Below are 17301 nucleotides of genomic sequence, written 5' to 3'. Positions count from 1 at the left end.
TAAAAGAAGGAATCTACTAGGATTAGTAAAGGAACCCTATTAGACTTAGATACTTACTAGATTATAATACTTATTCTAAGAGATATAGTACTAGCACTTCTTAGAATTCTTTAACTTAAAATTAAAATTATTAAACCTACCCTTAGCTAAAGCCCTAACTACTCTTATATAGAGAGCGTAATAAGTAATAGGGAGAACTTCTAGTAGTACTAGTACTAGTATAGCTAAAGGTTCTAATTTAGATTAGTAACTATTTAATTATATAGATTAAATACTTACTAGATTTTAAATAGATTAGGTTAAATAATTAAAAAATTAGGGATATAGGAATAAGAAAGTTAGTAGGTAAAGGGCTAGTTATAGGTAGGCTAAGGATAGGGGTCTATACCCTAGGAAGAAGAAGTAAAGGTAAAGGTAGAGGTAAAGGTAGATTTATTTTGCAAAAAGCTCTTCTTTAATAAGGGATCTAAACCTAATCCTAAGGATAGAGACTATCCTTTCTCTATAGGAGGGGGTAGTGTAATAATAAGGTAGAATTACCTACCTATTATTCTATACTAAGTTAGGCCTAATAAAGGCCTAACTTACTAATATATATAGAGAATAGCTCGCCTATAGTTAGGATAAGCATGTTCTTCTTATCCTTTTGTACAAGACCTATAAGTGTAGGAATCTTATCCTTTTCCGTACAGACGCGCACTCCCATATGCCTTTGAGTTGTATAGGATACCTTTTGGATGCCCTACCTACCTGAGTCGTTACACACATCGCCATTTCCTTCAACAGGTATTTGCTGCTGACGCTGTGGGAGGAGAGGGTTGGGTGCTGTTTTTGTGTGTGTTTGTGTTTTGTGTTGGGGATTGGGGGGGTTGGTCGGGGTAGTAGGGGATGTGGTGAGTACCGTACTGTGCGGAAGGGAGATGATGGATGCGCGGCGGTGATGTGAGTTAAGATTCTTTGTTTTTGGAGAGTAACTCATGCGCTCGGGTAGTTTGAGTATCATGTGATTTGCCACTGCTACATCCTGGCTATTTTCATAGCACAAGACAAGTAACGTGATCCTCAAACTAGCCGAGATAACTAGTATGGTAGAGGGGGAGACACCATTGCCAATGGGGGAATAAACCAGTGTGCAGATGCGGCCTAGCTTGGTTTGTGGCCTGAGGTTTCTGATTCGGCGGATGTTTTGTTGGAAATGTTTGGGATGTCATGCACGTCAGGTCGGGTCAGCTTGGGTAAATTTGCGGCACAGATGGTATCTAGTGGAGTAGATGTGGGGTTATTTGATGTGCATACTTGAGTTAAGAGGGAGCCTGTTAGAGTGCAGGAAAGGTTGAGAGTTGGGCAACTTCAGTGGTGACATCGGTGTGGGATATGTGTGTGCTTGCGACATACCGGGGCCAATGTGTTGGTAAGGAGGTGAGACATTTGGCTTCGAGTCACTCGACGATAGGGAATCTGCGTCTCAGTACCAGTCGCTCGGTGCCGTCCAGATGGCTGCATCTGCATCTGCATTCTCCAGACGCCTTGCGACCCATTGAGACGCCAACGCCCACGAGATTTATCCAAGCGCTGATGGTCTCCAGACCCGCCAGCTGCACGATCGGAGTCGCAGTCTCCATATCGCCACCGCCCCGATGCAGCCCATCACGTTCAATTAGAGTTGCAGCCCCCGACCTGTCAGCGCGTAACACGTCTGGAAGCTCAACTGTGCCTGATGATCCGGCAGTTTGGACACCCGCGACTTCTTCTATCATGCTTGCGGCGTAGGGCAAAGGGTTGTAGGGCTGGCGGTTAGGCATTCCATGCACAGGTTGATGTGCGGGGCAGGGCCAGGAAAGGGGTCACTGGCCGCCTGGGCGCTGGTCGAGATGGATTGATTGTTTGCGTGTTTACTGATGCTAATCGTGGGACTGGTCGACTAGGTAGCAAGTAGAGTAGGCCGCTGCCGATGTGATATTGAGGCGATTTGCGGTCCAAAAGAGGAAGCGAAACAGTGGGCGACTATGAGGTGCAACGTTGGAATGGCATTGAGTACTTTCCAGGATGGATGTTGACAAGAGATGCCGGACTGTGATCCGATCATGCTTATCTGACGAATCTGAGGTCGAGATCGACAAACCCATGGGCTCAAAGCGGGTCGCTTTGTGGTGTACCTATAGAGTATCAGCAGCCAGCAGCATTGTCACTTGTGTGATGGCTCGGGAGGGAGGGCCGGTCCACACTAATGGCCACATCCCTCATGCCCTTCTCAATGCCTCGCCACCACTGTCCAGTCTGTCCAGTGTCGTCAATGGCAAAGGGAACACCCCCGAGTCAGTCCTGTTCTTGGTTGCTGGCGCATTTTCCACATGTGTAGTTGACAAGCCAGCGAAGGAACAAGTGACGGGGAATGGGCCGGGCCATGGAAAGCTTGACCACGTGCTAGTCCCGTTTGGGATGGTCGGCGGCTACAAGTCCCTCGACAACCACTCAGCACTCCAATGCTTTCACTCCTTCAGCCCGACCCCGCTCCACACCCGGCTCACCTCCTGTGCATCGCTGCTACTCTAGTCTTGCCAGTCACTTCAACTGTCCGATTCGTCAACTTGGGGAGTCATGCGAACGAACGAACGAACGAAAGAAAGAAAGAAAGAAAGAAAGAAAGAAAGAAAGAAAGAAAGTTGGGATATGTCATGCATAGTCAAGAAACGGATCAAAGCACCACACTAACGACTGACTGTTGGCGACCGAGCAACGGTGTGATTCGGTCGTGACACCCCGAGGTGGCCGATCTTCGTTTGTACTCTCCTCAGGCCGTGTCCAGCTCGTCATCGCGATGGCTACCATCTTCTTCCAAGTCCTCAGATGACATGTCTCACATCAGACAGAGGATGAGAATAGAAGAGATTGGGCTATCTTGCGATGCCGTACAACCACCTGAGATGCCCTTGCGGAAAGATGCAAGCCAGAAAACGGGCAGTGGAATCGACTTCGAGAGTGCAAAAGTGCAAACCCGCCCTAACCGACAGCGGCTCCCGCTTGAATGGGCAGAACCCAGGCTGGATCGCTTCCTTGACGGCCGCTACTCACCAGTCACAGCCCGGATCCCGCATGACATGCAATGCACAACGCCGCTTGTCAAGCCCTCCGATATATGAACTCGTCGTTAATGCAGGTCGCCATTGTGATGGCGCTTTTTGGCTCTTCATTCTCCTTCCGGGTCCCTGTTTTTTGCCTGGCCATCACCTCTTGGCCCAATAGCCTTCTGTTGGTGAGCGGTAGGGAATCATCTTCCATTTGCTGCCACTATACCGTCCTCGGATCCCTGCTTGCAACCCACACTCCACTGATGCAAGGAGCATAAGGAACAAGCCTGCTGCTGCTCACGCACCGTATCTGATCCGCAGACGCATCCACCGTGTCGCACGTCTTTCCGTTGCCGTGTCGCCGTAGCACTATCTCATCAATCACATCGATTCGCAAGGGGAACAAAAGTGGGAGCGAATCCGTCGCTACACGATATCTACGCCACTGCGCAACATCGACCCTGGAAGGAATACCCCGTGCAGCTTCACAGCGCATCATCACCAACACGGCTATATCCTTGTATCCATGTAGGATCGGCTCCCCGGATGTTTCTTAAGCAATCGCTTCCCCAAAATCAATTCCTACCGGCATAGTACGCCTCCACGTTGTGGTCCAGCTTTTGCTGGCAGCGGTGTATAACAAGACCATCTCACTTGCCCGATTGTCGCAATACTCAATTCTCCGATTTCAGTATGCCAGCACTTCCGGGGGCACTGGTGCAACGGACGAGCGTGGCTTTGAGTCAAGTCGGTGTAGCTGCATCGCACGCCGAGCGAGACCTGGCGCAGACGGTCTCCTCGCTGCTTCGACGTGTGAATATACCGTTCAACAGCTCGAGTCCGGCTGGCTTGATTGAAGCCAATACGGTAGATCCATGGAACCAGAGCGGGAAGTATGCGCTGGCATACGTCTACTTCTGCATACCTCTGCTGGTCTTCGCGGCGTCTATGCGATATTATCACTTGTTCACAGATAAAATCCGGACAGCACTGCACCAAGAAGAGGTATTACAATCCTCAACGACATCCTCTCCCGACACAGACTACGAGCTGTCAGTACTTGATACTGACAAGTCCACCATGAAGTTCTTTCCCCGCGAAGGCCCGCTACCTAGCGCGCCCAAGACGCAATCCAGTGTCTCTTCTGTTGGCCCGATTAACAACCTGGTCGCCCTCTTCCGATTCATCTTTTATCGACCGGTCCGCCAGATCAGTATCAAGAAAGGATGGAGACCCATTGTGTTCCCATCGTTGAGCGTCATCGTGGTTGTACTCTTAGCCCTGCTTGTGGGCGTTCTCTATTGTACTGTTCCGCAGCCTCTGTTCTGGGATAGCATCGCCTATGGATCACCCCCCCTGGCTGTTCGATCCGGCATGATGGCTGTCGCGTTACTGCCATGGATCATTGCTCTTGCGACCAAAGCCAATCTCATATCCATGGTGACTGGTATTAGCCATGAGCGTCTGAATGTCCTTCATCGGTGGGCTGCTTACATCTGCCTCATTCTGAGTATCTTGCATACAGTACCTTTCTACATCACTCCAGTCTGGGAGAAGGGTGCGCGAAAAAGCTTTGAGGCGTTGTTCCAACAGAGAGAGGGGTTGTACATCTACGGCTCTGGTATGTCCTATTGCATTAACGAACCGGCAAGGTTTTGTCGTTGACATCTACATAGGCATCGCTGCTCTCGTACCATTATGCTTTCTCTGCGGCCACTCGATAGCGCCTCTCCGGCATCGAATGTACGAACTCTTTGTAGCGCTCCATGTCCCTGTTGCTATCGTCTTCCTCGGCATGATGTTCTGGCACTGCAACAACTACCTCACATCATGGCACTACCTTCTGTCAACAGTGGGCATCTGGCTTCTCTCCTACTTTCTGCGACTCTTCTATCTCAACTGGACTCGGCCTGCACGAATCTCATGGCTCATTGGCGACGAAGCTGCTGTAACTCTGCTGCCAGAGAATGCCATCAAGATAACCATTCCCACTCAAATGAAGTGGAGGCCTGGCCAATATGTCTACTTGCGCATGCCTGGCATCTCGGTCTTTGAAAATCACCCATTCACCATCGCTTCTCTATGTAGTGAAGACTTCCCTTCGGAATATGGTGAGGGCTACAAGGACATGGTCCTAGTATTCCGCCCATTTGGAGGCTTCACCAAGAAGGTACTTCAAAAAGCTCTCGAGCATGGCCCGTGGCATACATATCGCGCTTTTGTAGATGGTCCGTACGGAGGCATGCAACGGCGTATAGAAGCCTTTGACGATGTTGTGCTTATTGCAGGGGGTAGTGGTATCACGGCCATCGTCTCGCAGATCCTGTCTCTCATCAAGAAGATGCGCGACGGCAAAGCAGTGACCAGGAAGATTCACGTCATCTGGGCACTCAAACGTCCGGAAACCATGGAATGGTTCAAGGAAGAGCTGCGAATTTGCCGAGAATATGCGCCCCCGGAGTCAGTGCAATGTCAGTTCTACATAACAGCTGCGAAGCGGAACGCTGGTGGCGCACTCGTGAGCGCAAAAACGCCGACTCGTCCAGTATCACTATACTTTCATGATAAAGTTAATGGCGCTTTTCAAAATATTGCCGACAATCGACTTTCGGGTATTTCGTCGAAGCGTCACTCGGCACTAATCCGTGATGAAGCGCAAGGCGATCCAGAAAAGGAGTCTGAACTTCGTCGCGAGAATGAAGATAGCATCACTGCGCTCCCACAAGCGCACATGGTGCCCATCAATAAAGGCCACCTCGCGCCCCCACGTCAAAGCTACCAGAGTAGCTGGCATTCAGAGTCATCGGACAACTCGAATCCCGATGTTATTGCTCCAGTACCTCAAGGATTTGGCGCTCGACGCCAACAGCGAAACCTCTCGCTCGACATTTCGCAGGCAGTGTCCGCAGGCTCTGGCGCCATCAACCCAGGAATCTCGCAAGATCCGGGTGAAGCTGGGGCGGGCTTTGACTTTGGATTCCCCTCGACACCCACTGAATTCCAAAAGAACCTGATGCGTTTTGCGTTTTTACCCGCCGCCGTCAAGAAGAAGGATGGTTGGAGTACCGAGTATGGACGTCCGGATATACCGTATCTGCTTCGGGCTTTGAGCAAGGACTTTGGTAGGCGGACGTGCGTCTTTGTATGTGGTCCGCCCACGATGCGCATCAGTGTCAGTGAGACAGTTGCAGATCTCCAGCGATCCGTATGGAGTAAGAGTGATCGTGATGAGATCTTCCTGCACACGGAAAACTATGCGTTGTAGATCGTTACCTCGATCGCTTGGGGCCATTGGCCCTATGTTTTTTTCGTACCTGTGCATAGCGTGGTTTATGGTTTGGTGTATATACCCCTTTTCTTCTTGTTCTTTCCTTTACATGCAAGTTAGCACGGAAGAGAGACCGAGCTGTGATGCTCCTTTGCAACTAGCGATACTGTTGTGCCTATCGGTCGATTAGCTGTAGCCAATAGCCATTCTAGACCATCGAATCCGATGAAATGAAGATCGTCGACATTCGATATAAGGTGATTGTGATAGATCTTAGCTAAGCATGCATCCACTTTCATGCAGCGCCTTTGGCACTGGAATGGCGGGAGAAGCCGAACACATCAACCTAATGCTCGCGCAAACTCTAATCCGCTCCAGGCATCGAAGGGCCTATGGCAATGACAATGTACCCCTGGCTGTGCCAAAGCAAGCAGATGAAGCTACCTCGGCACACATCACTCGACTTTGACAGGGAGAAAGTGATCCGTCTCTGTGACGTGACGGACAAAGTGTCCAATTGAGGGCACCCTCCCAGCCACTCCCAGACGTCACTGTCACCTTCTCCATAGGGTCCCTCCAAGGCTTGCCAGGAATACCCCGCCAGCTCGCATGGAGGGGGTCAGTCTATTCATCCGTCAGCTCTCGCGGCATGACGCCTACCACACCCACCCCCCGGTCCGGAGAATGCTCTGGGTGTGCAGACGGGTCAAGTGTCCCGGGCCTGAACGGGGGGAAGAGTCCGATGGTTTCTGTGCGGCACAGCAGAGGGTGGTGGTACAAAGGGCAAGAAGCAAAGAGAAACAGTGGCATGAGTGTGTTGACTCGTAGGCTCGCAGGCGAGGACTTGGTTGATCATCCTCTCCACGCGAGATGCAACGCGCCCGGTGGAAGCGTTGTGCAGCGGTCAATGCAGCATCAAAGGAAGGACTGCCCGACCGGCGCAACGCGGGCGGTAAATAGGGCTGCATGTGGCCAGGAGGAGAGGGTGTGTGTATACAATGGGCGGCCATTATTGGTGTTGGTTTGGTCGACATGCTTTTGGACGAATGAATGCCGCTTGGCAACGTCAAGCTCACCCGCGTCGCGCTGGCCGTCTTCTCTCGTCTCAGTCAACAGCGAGGCAGTCTGCATCTCTCTCTCTCTCTCTCTCTCTCTCTTCTCCCTACGCCCCCCCCCCCTTCTTCCCAATCCTCCCTCGTCCTTTTTTGGCTGCTGTACCGTAACCGTGCAACCGCCATCTCCCCAGCCAGTACAACCTCAGCTAGCCTGCATCCGTGTTGTCATTGTTGCACTCCCGGGACCCAAGGAGAGCGCCATTCCGACACTATGATTTTTGTATAATGTGCACATGTCCGCCATCCCAGTGTCTGACCTGGGCCTCAACTCGAGCGAGAGCAGATTCCTCCAGCAACAAATTGTCGCAAGCCAGCAGGGCAGCCATTCCAGTCGCGCCGCTTCCCACGCCTCTAGCCAGGGCCGTCTCCTCCTGGATCCTTCGAGTTTGCAGGCGCTCAGCGCCCATTTTGATCGGCTGATGTACTCGATACAGCAGCGATGGCAGTATGTAAGTACACATTGTAGATGCTGCATCCCTCCCTCTCATGCGGACTTTGAACTGGTCCTTCTCCATATACCTCTGGTGGACATGAAACTGACCACCCCACTCCACCCTCCCCCAGCTCTCGCAACAAACCCAAACGGCAACCCAAGTCCAGTACGACCGAGCTGGTAACGCGATTCAAATGGCAGACGCAGAAATCGCCCGCTTCCGAGCCATCCTGAGCGAAATCGACCAGCTGGAAGTCGAATTCGACAAGGTGCGTCGGATTGGGGAAATCGTTAAAGGCTTCAAGTCGCGCGTTGCCCACTTGGACCGCCGGATATGAAACCACCATGCTGGGACTATGCAAGCGTAGTTTTCAGTTCCACAGAACCTCTACCCGGCAATCCACAACTCTACCTCTCTCTTACACACACACACACATTCTCTCTCTCTCTCTCTCTCTCTCTCTCCTCTTGCGCACGCTACGATTACGACACGACACACACACACACCCCATATATATACTCTGTCCCCACGGACACTCTACGCTTATCTAGTAAGAATGGAAAAGCCTCGCGGCAAATGGGAAAATACTAGGAAACACATGATCCAACGATAAATTGGAGAAAAGCCTCACGGCTACGCGGCGTTTTTTTAATTCATTCCACTTTTACCGAACCATGAGGTTTCTGTTCTGTCTTTTCTTTTGCGGGGTGCTACGTTAGGGGTTGACTTAATCCCAAACCTGCCTCCCTCTAATCGCTATTCTGTTTGTCACTTGGTACGTTTCATATTGTCCTTGCTCCGCGTTTGCCGTGTTACACTGGGATTGGGCAAAATCGCTATAGTTGCTACGTGCCAACTGCAGGCTCCCGCAATTACAACAAACATACAGTAGAGTAGAACAACCTCTAGGATTCGATCGACGCTGCAGGAATCGCATACCGCTTTTCCTACCCATCTACTGCAGGTACATGTCCATTCGGTATCTGCACAATCTTCTCCCTCCCCACCCCATCGTGTTGTCCCCTTGCCTATGGTACTTGCCCGCGAGAAAACCTTCAAACGGCACTTTTTCGCTCCCGTTGGAAATGCGTGGGTTACACGAGCATGAAGAAGGATGGGGATTACAGGTGACTGTTTCACCTGTTTAGGAATCAATCCACTCCCTAGTTAAACACAGACCCCCATCACCCAATCTAACCCGCTACATGTCGTCTCCACACCATCCCCCCATCTTTCCCCTCGCCCAGTCTTCCCCACATCTGCCTACCTACCTGCAGCGGGAGCGGGAACCCATCGCTCCAACTCCAGCTCCAGCCCCAATTCCCCCTCTCCTCCCCGACCTAGCGCCCCACATTCCACCACTCCTACCGACCTACAAGCCACCGGCCGCGCAAGACCAACCCAAACCCATCCCAACTCATCCACAACTTGTAATACTAAAGTCCAACAAACATCTCCTTGACCATCTACGCTGCCGCGCACGCCGCCGCTTATTGCGCCCTGGTACTACCTACCTACAGGCAGAATGATGCGCATACTGTGTCATGGCACCCGGATCCCGTAGCCAGGGAGCGAGCGGTGTTACCGGTACCGTACGATACGGTATGTTTTTGCGCCCCGGGCCTGGCTGGTGTGCGACGTGAGATTATGTGCGTGTGTGCTGTTGGGGGAGTGGAGAGGTTTGCGCGTTGTATGTGTGGATGGATTGGATGGGTGTGGGTTTGTTGCTGGTGGGGTGTGGGTTGGTGGGTGGTGAGGAGGGGTGTGGGGTTGTGATGCGGGAGGGAGGCTTTGGGGATGATGGAGTGTATTGGTGGCGCAGTGGATGAGATGGGAAAGAGGAGGGTTTTGTTGCGTCGACGTTATGGGCGATGGACGGTGGTGGGGAAGAAATGTGTATGGGTTGATTTTTGCTTTGTTGCCCTTGCGTACAAGGTTGGCTACCAGCGTTGTAATTTAGGGTTTATAATACAGTAGTGAGCATTAAACTAAATATACCTTTTTTTAGAGCTATTGTGCGATTAAGTTATTTAAAAAACATTACATCTATAAAAAATTATACAGTGCATACTTATCATCATCATCATCATCATCATCATCACCAACACATCCCCATCCAACCCACCCACCCAAACCCCAAACTACCCCCCAACCGCACAAACAGACACATCCCCAGCCCCAGCCACAGCCGTAACCGAAAAGTCATCGGCAGCAAAAATGTCCTTGTCTGCGTAACCCTCCGTCGTAACCCCAAGCGCAACCCGATGAGTCCTCCCCGTCCCCACAACCACCGCCTGCGCCAAATCCGTCGTCCCAATCTGCACCCACACCCCACGCTGCTCCTGCGTCGGACTGTACGTGTCCACCACCTCGTCGTCGAAATACAGGGCCATGCTGAACGGGTCCGTGGACGCGTCGCGCAGCGACTTGACCCATGCTGTAACGCTGACGCGAGTGCCCGGTGGGACGGCGAGTGTCTGTGTGAGAACGAGGGTGCTGCTTTGAGCGCCGGTGTTGCCGGCCATGGTGGTGCCGAAGTAGGTGCGGAAGTTGTTGTCGTTGCGGGTGTAGATTGAGTAGTAGACGTCTGAGCCTTCGGCGCGGTCGAAGGTGTATGCGGTGCCGGTTTGGGAGTCTGTCCAGGGGTTGCGGTAGGAGCCGCGGGTGGTGATTTCGAAGCCGGGGTTGGTGAGGTATTCTGTTGGTGCGGCGAAGCAGGGCTGAGTTGAGGGTGTCGAGGGTGTGCTGGAGGTGGAGGCTAGGGAAGAGGTTGTGGTGGTTGGGGGAGTCGTGGATGCGGCTGAGGAGGAGATGGAGGCCAGGTCGGATGAGCTGGGTGTTGCTGATGAAAGACTGCTGGCTTCGTTCGATGAGCTAGAGGCGATACTTGTGGTTGCTGTGGATGGGCTGATGGTCATATCAGAGCTACTGGATGAAGCGCTGGCCATGGATGATGAAGAGCTAGTGGCAGCCATAGGGCTCGATGCACTGCTGAGAATGCTGCTTGAGGAAGCCATAGAAGGGAGATCAGACGAGCTCACTGAGCTCGAGGACGATGTTACGGAATTGCTAGCACCGCTTGAAGTGGAGGGGCCGGATATGCCCGTGAAAGACGACTGACTCCATGTGCTGGCTGAGGTAGTCAGGGCGATAGATGATGGGGTGGACGTGGATGATGACATTCGTGAGGAGCTTGTCGATGAAGTGCGACTCGTGCTGGACGAGACTAATCCTGACGAAGGAAATTTTGTCATAGAAACAACGTACGAAGAACGGATGGAATAAGGCTTGCTGTCACACTTCCCGAATGCAGACTGACACTTTACTTCGCAGTAACTGTCCGCCCTCCCACACCATCCATACTGAGAGCAGCATTTGCTCGACGGGCAGGTCTGTCCCCAGTATTTCGGAGCGATGCCGTTTCCATACCCACAGCGATTGTTAGTGGATATCTTTGGCGTCGAAGAAGCAGCCGTGGCAGATGAACAGCGCGAGCTCGTGCTGGCAGTAGGATTGGAGCGAGTAGAGGTCCTAGATGGCGACATGGCTCGAGAAGATGATTGTACACTGGAGCAAAAACCAAACTTCGCATTGCAGCCAGCGCCACAATAGGCTGTCTTCGAACCACAGTAACCGTATTGACTACAGCAGTCGCCGTGTTTGCTGCCCTTGCAAGTATATCCTTTGTGACCACCGCATGAGCCGTCTCGAGAAATGACACCGGTCTTAGGTGGGTTCTGGTTGCACTGGCCATAACCTGTCTGGCAGCCGTTCTTTAGAGAGCAGTAGTTCGAATCATTTCCACAGTAGCCGTACCTATTATTGTTAGCAAACGATGCAATATATGCCTGGTGTTGACTTACTTTGAACAACAATTCCCAAAGATGGACCCGGCACAGGTCAGGCCACGATGATTTGGACCGCATCTTGCAGTTGTACTCACTGACCGAGCGGAAACAGTTGCGAGAGCTGCAAGAGCACAGATTACAGCTATACGCATATTGTCTGTATTATACTAAATTCTAGCCTCAGAACGATGTATTTGAGAAAGGCACCGATTTCAAAGACGAAGCTTCCACAAAATAATCTTGACAAAAGGTGAAATGCGTCTGATGCCCAACATAATTAAGAAAGAGTCAAGACCAGTCTTTTAAGTGACCGCCCAAGAAAGCATTGCTCGCCTTAAACGCTGAAGCCCTACAGATTTCCACGGTATCCCAAGCGCGCCTCATCGTCAATCAGGCTACGCTGCTCGTTGACGCGAGCCATGGCATTGAAAGATCGAAAGGTATGAATATCGTAGCCTCGTCGAGAACATCCTCGCTTCTGTATCAGGCCTAGCTGGGTGGTGTTCTAGCCGCGTGCTAGACGCCAAAAGGATGATGTACAAGGCTCCTCAGCTCGAAATTGAAAAGAATATACGCCACACGCGCTAGCGCGATTCAGCGATACGAGGAACAATGCCGACATTTTGTCCTCGTTCAGACACGTGGTGTAGTGTCTACGGGGTTGCCGAGCCGTTTTGTAGACGGTGCTTCCTGAACGGGGGCTCCGTGCCTAAGCTCTGACAGGTAGTTTGTCCATTTTTGTATCGCCTCGCTACCGTGGTCTGTGGACTAGGAACACGAGCAAGCCCAGAACTGGAACTACAATGGTTATCTCGCGGACAGGTAGAGCAGAGACAGAATCCAATACAGATATCACAGTTGCTAGAAGACTAGTTCGCTTACATGAATTCATAGCTAGGCAGTATTAGTAGATAACAACAGAATTTCCAAGACACTTAACTTCAAGAACATCATCCGCACTTGCGAATCTGCTGTCTGTGTTTCACGAGGGAGCGGTCTGGCTGGTTTGATTTGCCCAAGGAAACAAATGGCCTTCTCTAGCAAGCAACGGCTCCAAATTAGTAAAAACAAAACAAACCAACTCTATCCTTAAACAACATTGCTGAGCTACAAGCGATGATATTGATGCCTCTGGTCAATTGCGTGTCTAGTTTGCTGGCTAGTTCCTCGCCAGCGGAGAAACAGTCGCTTGGCGGCAAGTAGCTTGAAAATAAACGACGGAAAGAAAGTGTTGCAGAAGATCACAACGGCACTGTGATTCCTCGGTTACCGTAATAGGCCAGGGGGTCCTTGTACCTAAGAAATCACTGCCAGCTCGTGACCGACACGGCCATCAAGTCAAATAGAGCTCGTTTCACCTTAGAGAGCATGCATATACTAATTGAGAGCATCTAGGTGTCAAGCGTTAGGCCCTATTCATTCGAGCTCTTTCTTGATAGTTTCAATCAAATAATCTATCTCCTGAATAATTCATGAGCCCAGTGATCAGGCCTTTCGATAGAAAGCTATGTAGCAGAGTTTCTTGGATGTAGACTACCAGTGTTAATTGTTTGTACAGACACGTAACCACTAACGCGTCAATACAATGCTAGTTTGAACTTCATAGTACCCTAAGATCACATTGCAAAGCAAATGTTATAGTAATGATTCTATCTCCAGTAAACAAGGAAGTAATTGTAAATTGCAATCTGATGATAGCTAGGAGAGATAGAAGCATCTTGAAACTCTAGTGTATATCAAACCATTAATTAGTAAACACATTGATCAATCTATATAGGCTGAAATTCACTGTATTGCGATTTTGGAATTTAATAGCTACACCTAGCTATCATATTTGTAAGCCTACAATACATGTTATTAAAGTGTAGCTGCATGTAAGGTATAATCTCCTGGCTTAATTAAATATCATCGGCATTCTGGATCCTCGTAAAGTATAAGACCGCACTGTTCACTCCATATGCTGGTTTCTAATCGTCTGCAGGCTATCTTCGCAAAGTGAAAGCTTGTACACACAGTGATACAGGGTCTGTGAAAAAAAGTTACTTACATTCACCACAGCATGCTAAACCATGAGCTAATTGCGAGTCACACGGGCAACAGTCTTGGTTCGAAGTACACTATTATAGGGTGAATTTACTGTGGTAGTATCTCGAAGTAAGACTTGAATACTATAGTGGAATGAAGCCATACCGTCAAGGCCTTGTTGCCCAATCCCACATGGCGTTCTTTCGCCCCATGCACTGCCAACGGCCATGAAGAGAACCAGAGTCGGAGACATGCGCATCTTTATCTAGTGAGAAAGTTCAAAGGAAGTAGAAGGTTGTAATAGTGATAGGGAATGAAAGGCAGCGCAATAGAGCCAGCAAATATATAGAAATTCCCCTACCGCTTCTTTCTACCGTGCAATCTGCGAAGTACGCATAAGATCCACCAAGAAAAGGGCAGACTTGCGCAATTACATCTAAAATCAACACCTTCCTTGACGATTCTACCCTGTAGTTTGCTGAGTATAACGAGGCCCACCAGGGACAGTGCTGGTTAGCTTTTGAATCTCGTGTCAGACCAGCCAAGGCCCACGCCCCCAAGTCCAGTGACTACGCACACTATCTCTATGCGCAGCTACATACAGGATCTGTTCGTAAAATGAATTTACAGGAGATGCAAACTTTAGGGAAGTGGAATTATCTGACTGACGTGATGAACCTACTAGCATAGTTGAATGCCCTATTGGCATCTTCCGGAACTGTCACCAGTGGCCACCATCCCCAAGTATGTGGTTCCCCTGCACGCCTGTTTAGCAAAAGGAAAGCTCATACACACACACACACACACAATAAAACAGGGCCGATACTAACAAAAAGGGGAATTACTACCTAGTCTTCACACATGTTAACTTGTGATCTGATTCAGAATCACACGGACAGCACTGAGTAGTGATACTACATTCCGCTACACTGAATCAGTAGTTCAAGTAAAGACTCAGATACTAGAACATACCGCCAACACATTTCTATGCCTTCACATTGTGCTTTAACGTGAACACTGCCAATATCCGTAAGGAGAATCAAAACAGGGGGAGATGCGCATCTTTGCATACAATAGCTTGAAAGAATCTAAAAGGTATATCAATGATATGATGCAGGATGAAAATCAGCGCAACAGGCCAAATCCATAAATCAATTCCCTCTCACCGCTTCCACAATACGGTGTACCTTGTACGATTTACGTTGAGTAAAGTACACGGCCCACTAAGAACAAGGATAATTGGCTTCCAAGATCTTACTCTGGACTGATCATGTTACACACCATGGCCACAACACAGTCAGATGCCGTGATCTAGTTGAAACTCGCCTATGTCAACGGGACTAGAATTGATTTATGAGAAGCCGGCGGTTTCGAAGGGCGCGTGGGTGCACATTATTGGAGGACCGAAGGGGCGTCACAGGAGGATGTATGGATGAGTAGTAGATTGCAACAGTATTATTGTGGGCATTTTGGTATAAAGATTTTGGTATAAAGATTTTGGTATAAAGATTTTAGTATAAAGATTTTGGCATAAAGATTTTGGCACAAGGACTCTTGTCTAAGGAAATTCTATATAAGGATATTTGTATATAGATATTCACGGGAGGATATATTCCTGTGAGGATATTCCCATGCATTTGACTGGTAGATCATAAGGTTTGCAATACGCAATGCGCCTTATCTGCACCTTGGCATGGGGACTAGAAAAAGCCATGATGTGGTATCTTGAACGATGCACTGCTTTCAGACAGAGTGAGTGGAAATATTTTGTTTTCCCGTTTGATACGGCATCTGAAGAAAATACTGCAGGTCTTCGTTTGATCATTTCTCCACATGGTGGCGAGTAATCCACATCTTGCCGTTTGTGGCTATGCATTTAAGCTTTTGATATTTCAACACTCTTTCTGCCTAAGTCTTGATTTCCAGCGAACTTAAATTTAGCATTGCAGGCTGATCGAAACGGTAGTAAACATCCCACGATATACGCCAATACGGTGTCTCTTGCATCCATTACCCAACATTCATTCTTTGACAGCCTCTGCATACGATTTGTCCATCGTATCCCCCTTCTTGATCAACTCGCCAACGATAAACGGAATAGCGTCTTGTTTCTGGTAATATTTCAAGTCAAATCGATCCCACTCGCCGGCATCTCTCAGGGCATCGTGCGTCTTCCTCTGCAACTCGCAGCCTCCCAGGAAAAAGGGCCAGCCGAGAACCGTGTAGACGACCTGAGCAAGCCGGGCCAGGAGACGGCCTTCAGTCCTCCACGGATTGACCACGTGTTCGCAGACGACCATGCGGCCGCCGGGCTTGAGAAGGGTGTAGAGATTCTTGATAGTCTGCTGAAGATGCGGGACACCACACATTACACGAATACAACAAATTTCGTCAAAGAGGCCATCGGAAGCCATGCCATCTTTGCCACTCTCGCTCATGATGCCGCTCTTGTGAAGAGCAGGAATGAGACTCTCGGGTTCACCACCGCAGAGCAGCGCATGAAACTTGTCCCCGAATCCGACTGCCTCTGCGTTCTGTAATAGTTGAGGATGAAGTTCCTCAACGGGCTCGATGCCATACAGGGCAGTGATGTTCTCGGGGGTAAAACGTTTTAGCATCTCGCCAGATCCAGGGCCGATGTCGAGAACTACGCCCTGACATTTTTCAAGCAGAGAAAAGGTTGGTCCAGGCAGTTCAGCGGACATGGCTTTGCCATTGTGCTTCCAAAGACGAGCAAAAGCCTTTCCTCGAATCTGGCTCAAGTTGAAGACTGCGAACGGGCGGCGCTCCACAAAGACGACTTCAAGTATGGTTATGAAGTGATCTGGCGTGATTGTCAGAAAGTTGATGTACAAGGCATTGGCGAACTTCACTCACGCCATATTGACAGCAGTAGCAATACCGATGGACGTAACAAGACTGGAATTCTCTCGCCGATCCAGCTGGAAGAGGTCATGATCGCGAATATCTTGGTGCGAGTTCAATGGATAGTGATGGTTGCTCAGGTATGAGACAACCCCCAGAGTGATGATGACACGTTAGATGAACGAAAACGCGTGTGGGAAGATTGCTGAAAAATCCCAATCGAACGTCAGAATGCCAATAAAGTGTGATGCTGCCTTTGAGTTAGACGCGAGGGAGGCGAGGGGAAGTGACAGGTCTAGAGGGCCCGACAGGAGAAAGCGTCAATGTGGTATGACGTCGTCTGGAGCTGGCGAGGCGCCAAGGCATCGCGTGAGGTCTCGTCTCATCTCACGATCAGCCAGAAGGCGATTGTTGTCGGTTTAGACGGAGACAATATTGCCGAAAGCAGAGTTCAGCTCTACGAACCCATTCCATAATGACTGATGGTAACAGAGAGTAGGATGTATTCTTGCAAAGGTCGAGTAATGTGTGTCCAACTTGTCTACAAGTTGGACGGGGGTCCCTCTTAGTGGGGCCGTTGTAGCCGAGGCGCGTGAAAGGCTGAGCTAGAGTAGAACACACAGTCTGCGAAGCCTTGCATGCTCTAGACTGCAGAGACTTTACTCTACATGCACGATA

General features: G+C 49.9%; 7 protein-coding genes across 7 annotated transcripts; 3 read left to right on the top strand and 4 right to left on the bottom strand.

Annotated features, from left to right (window-relative positions):
• Window positions 1–1439: 1439 nt before the first annotated feature.
• Window positions 1440–1757, bottom strand: IAQ61_008717 (uncharacterized protein; the record flags this gene model as incomplete). The annotated part of the gene is made up of 1 exon (XM_003836301.1): window positions 1440–1757. The coding sequence occupies one exon, from the start codon at window positions 1755–1757 to the stop codon at window positions 1440–1442; it is 318 nt and encodes a 105-aa protein (XP_003836349.1).
• Window positions 1758–2045: 288 nt separating this feature from the next.
• IAQ61_008716 (uncharacterized protein) lies at window positions 2046–3140 on the top strand (the record flags this gene model as incomplete). The annotated part of the gene is made up of 3 exons (XM_066098095.1): window positions 2046–2533; window positions 2554–2741; window positions 2766–3140. The coding sequence occupies exons 1-3, from the start codon at window positions 2047–2049 to the stop codon at window positions 3138–3140; spliced, it is 1050 nt and encodes a 349-aa protein (XP_065951734.1). The 5' UTR covers window position 2046.
• A 621-nt stretch (window positions 3141–3761) lies between these two features.
• On the top strand, window positions 3762–6563 carry IAQ61_008715 (uncharacterized protein; the record flags this gene model as incomplete). The annotated part of the gene is made up of 2 exons (XM_003836298.2): window positions 3762–4689; window positions 4745–6563. The coding sequence occupies 2 exons, from the start codon at window positions 3762–3764 to the stop codon at window positions 6331–6333; spliced, it is 2517 nt and encodes an 838-aa protein (XP_003836346.1). The 3' UTR covers window positions 6334–6563.
• Window positions 6564–7483: 920 nt separating this feature from the next.
• IAQ61_008714 (uncharacterized protein) lies at window positions 7484–9097 on the top strand. Its single transcript, XM_003836297.2, has 2 exons — window positions 7484–7900; window positions 8016–9097. Exons 1-2 carry the CDS (start codon window positions 7685–7687, stop codon window positions 8220–8222), a joined length of 423 nt encoding a protein of 140 aa, XP_003836345.1. The 5' UTR covers window positions 7484–7684; the 3' UTR covers window positions 8223–9097.
• Window positions 9098–10026: 929 nt separating this feature from the next.
• On the bottom strand, window positions 10027–11811 carry IAQ61_008713 (uncharacterized protein; the record flags this gene model as incomplete). The annotated part of the gene is made up of 1 exon (XM_066098094.1): window positions 10027–11811. The coding sequence occupies one exon, from the start codon at window positions 11809–11811 to the stop codon at window positions 10027–10029; it is 1785 nt and encodes a 594-aa protein (XP_065951733.1).
• Window positions 11812–12082: 271 nt separating this feature from the next.
• IAQ61_008712 (uncharacterized protein) lies at window positions 12083–12442 on the bottom strand (the record flags this gene model as incomplete). The annotated part of the gene is made up of 2 exons (XM_066098093.1): window positions 12083–12222; window positions 12274–12442. Coding segments are annotated over 2 exons (309 nt in total), but the record flags the coding sequence as incomplete, so codon positions are not given.
• Window positions 12443–15779: 3337 nt separating this feature from the next.
• On the bottom strand, window positions 15780–16714 carry IAQ61_008711 (uncharacterized protein; the record flags this gene model as incomplete). The annotated part of the gene is made up of 2 exons (XM_003836294.1): window positions 15780–16582; window positions 16636–16714. The coding sequence occupies 2 exons, from the start codon at window positions 16712–16714 to the stop codon at window positions 15780–15782; spliced, it is 882 nt and encodes a 293-aa protein (XP_003836342.1).
• Window positions 16715–17301: the final 587 nt, after the last annotated feature.

Source organism: Plenodomus lingam (genome assembly GCF_022343315.1).
Source record: "Plenodomus lingam strain CAN1 chromosome Unknown contig_5, whole genome shotgun sequence".
NCBI lineage: Eukaryota > Fungi > Ascomycota > Dothideomycetes > Pleosporales > Leptosphaeriaceae > Plenodomus > Plenodomus lingam.
This window is presented reverse-complemented; position numbering and strand designations above follow the sequence as displayed.

What these genes read in the sequence shown, in the direction of transcription:
- IAQ61_008714 (XM_003836297.2), top strand. Translation starts at nt 7,685, where the DNA reads ATGTCCGCCATCCCAGTGTCTGACCTGGGCCTCAACTCGAGCGAGAGC. An exon ending in TACAGCAGCGATGGCAGTAT is followed by an intron (nt 7,901 to 8,015) that starts GTAAGTACACAT and finishes ACCCTCCCCCAG; the next exon opens with CTCTCGCAACAAACCCAAAC.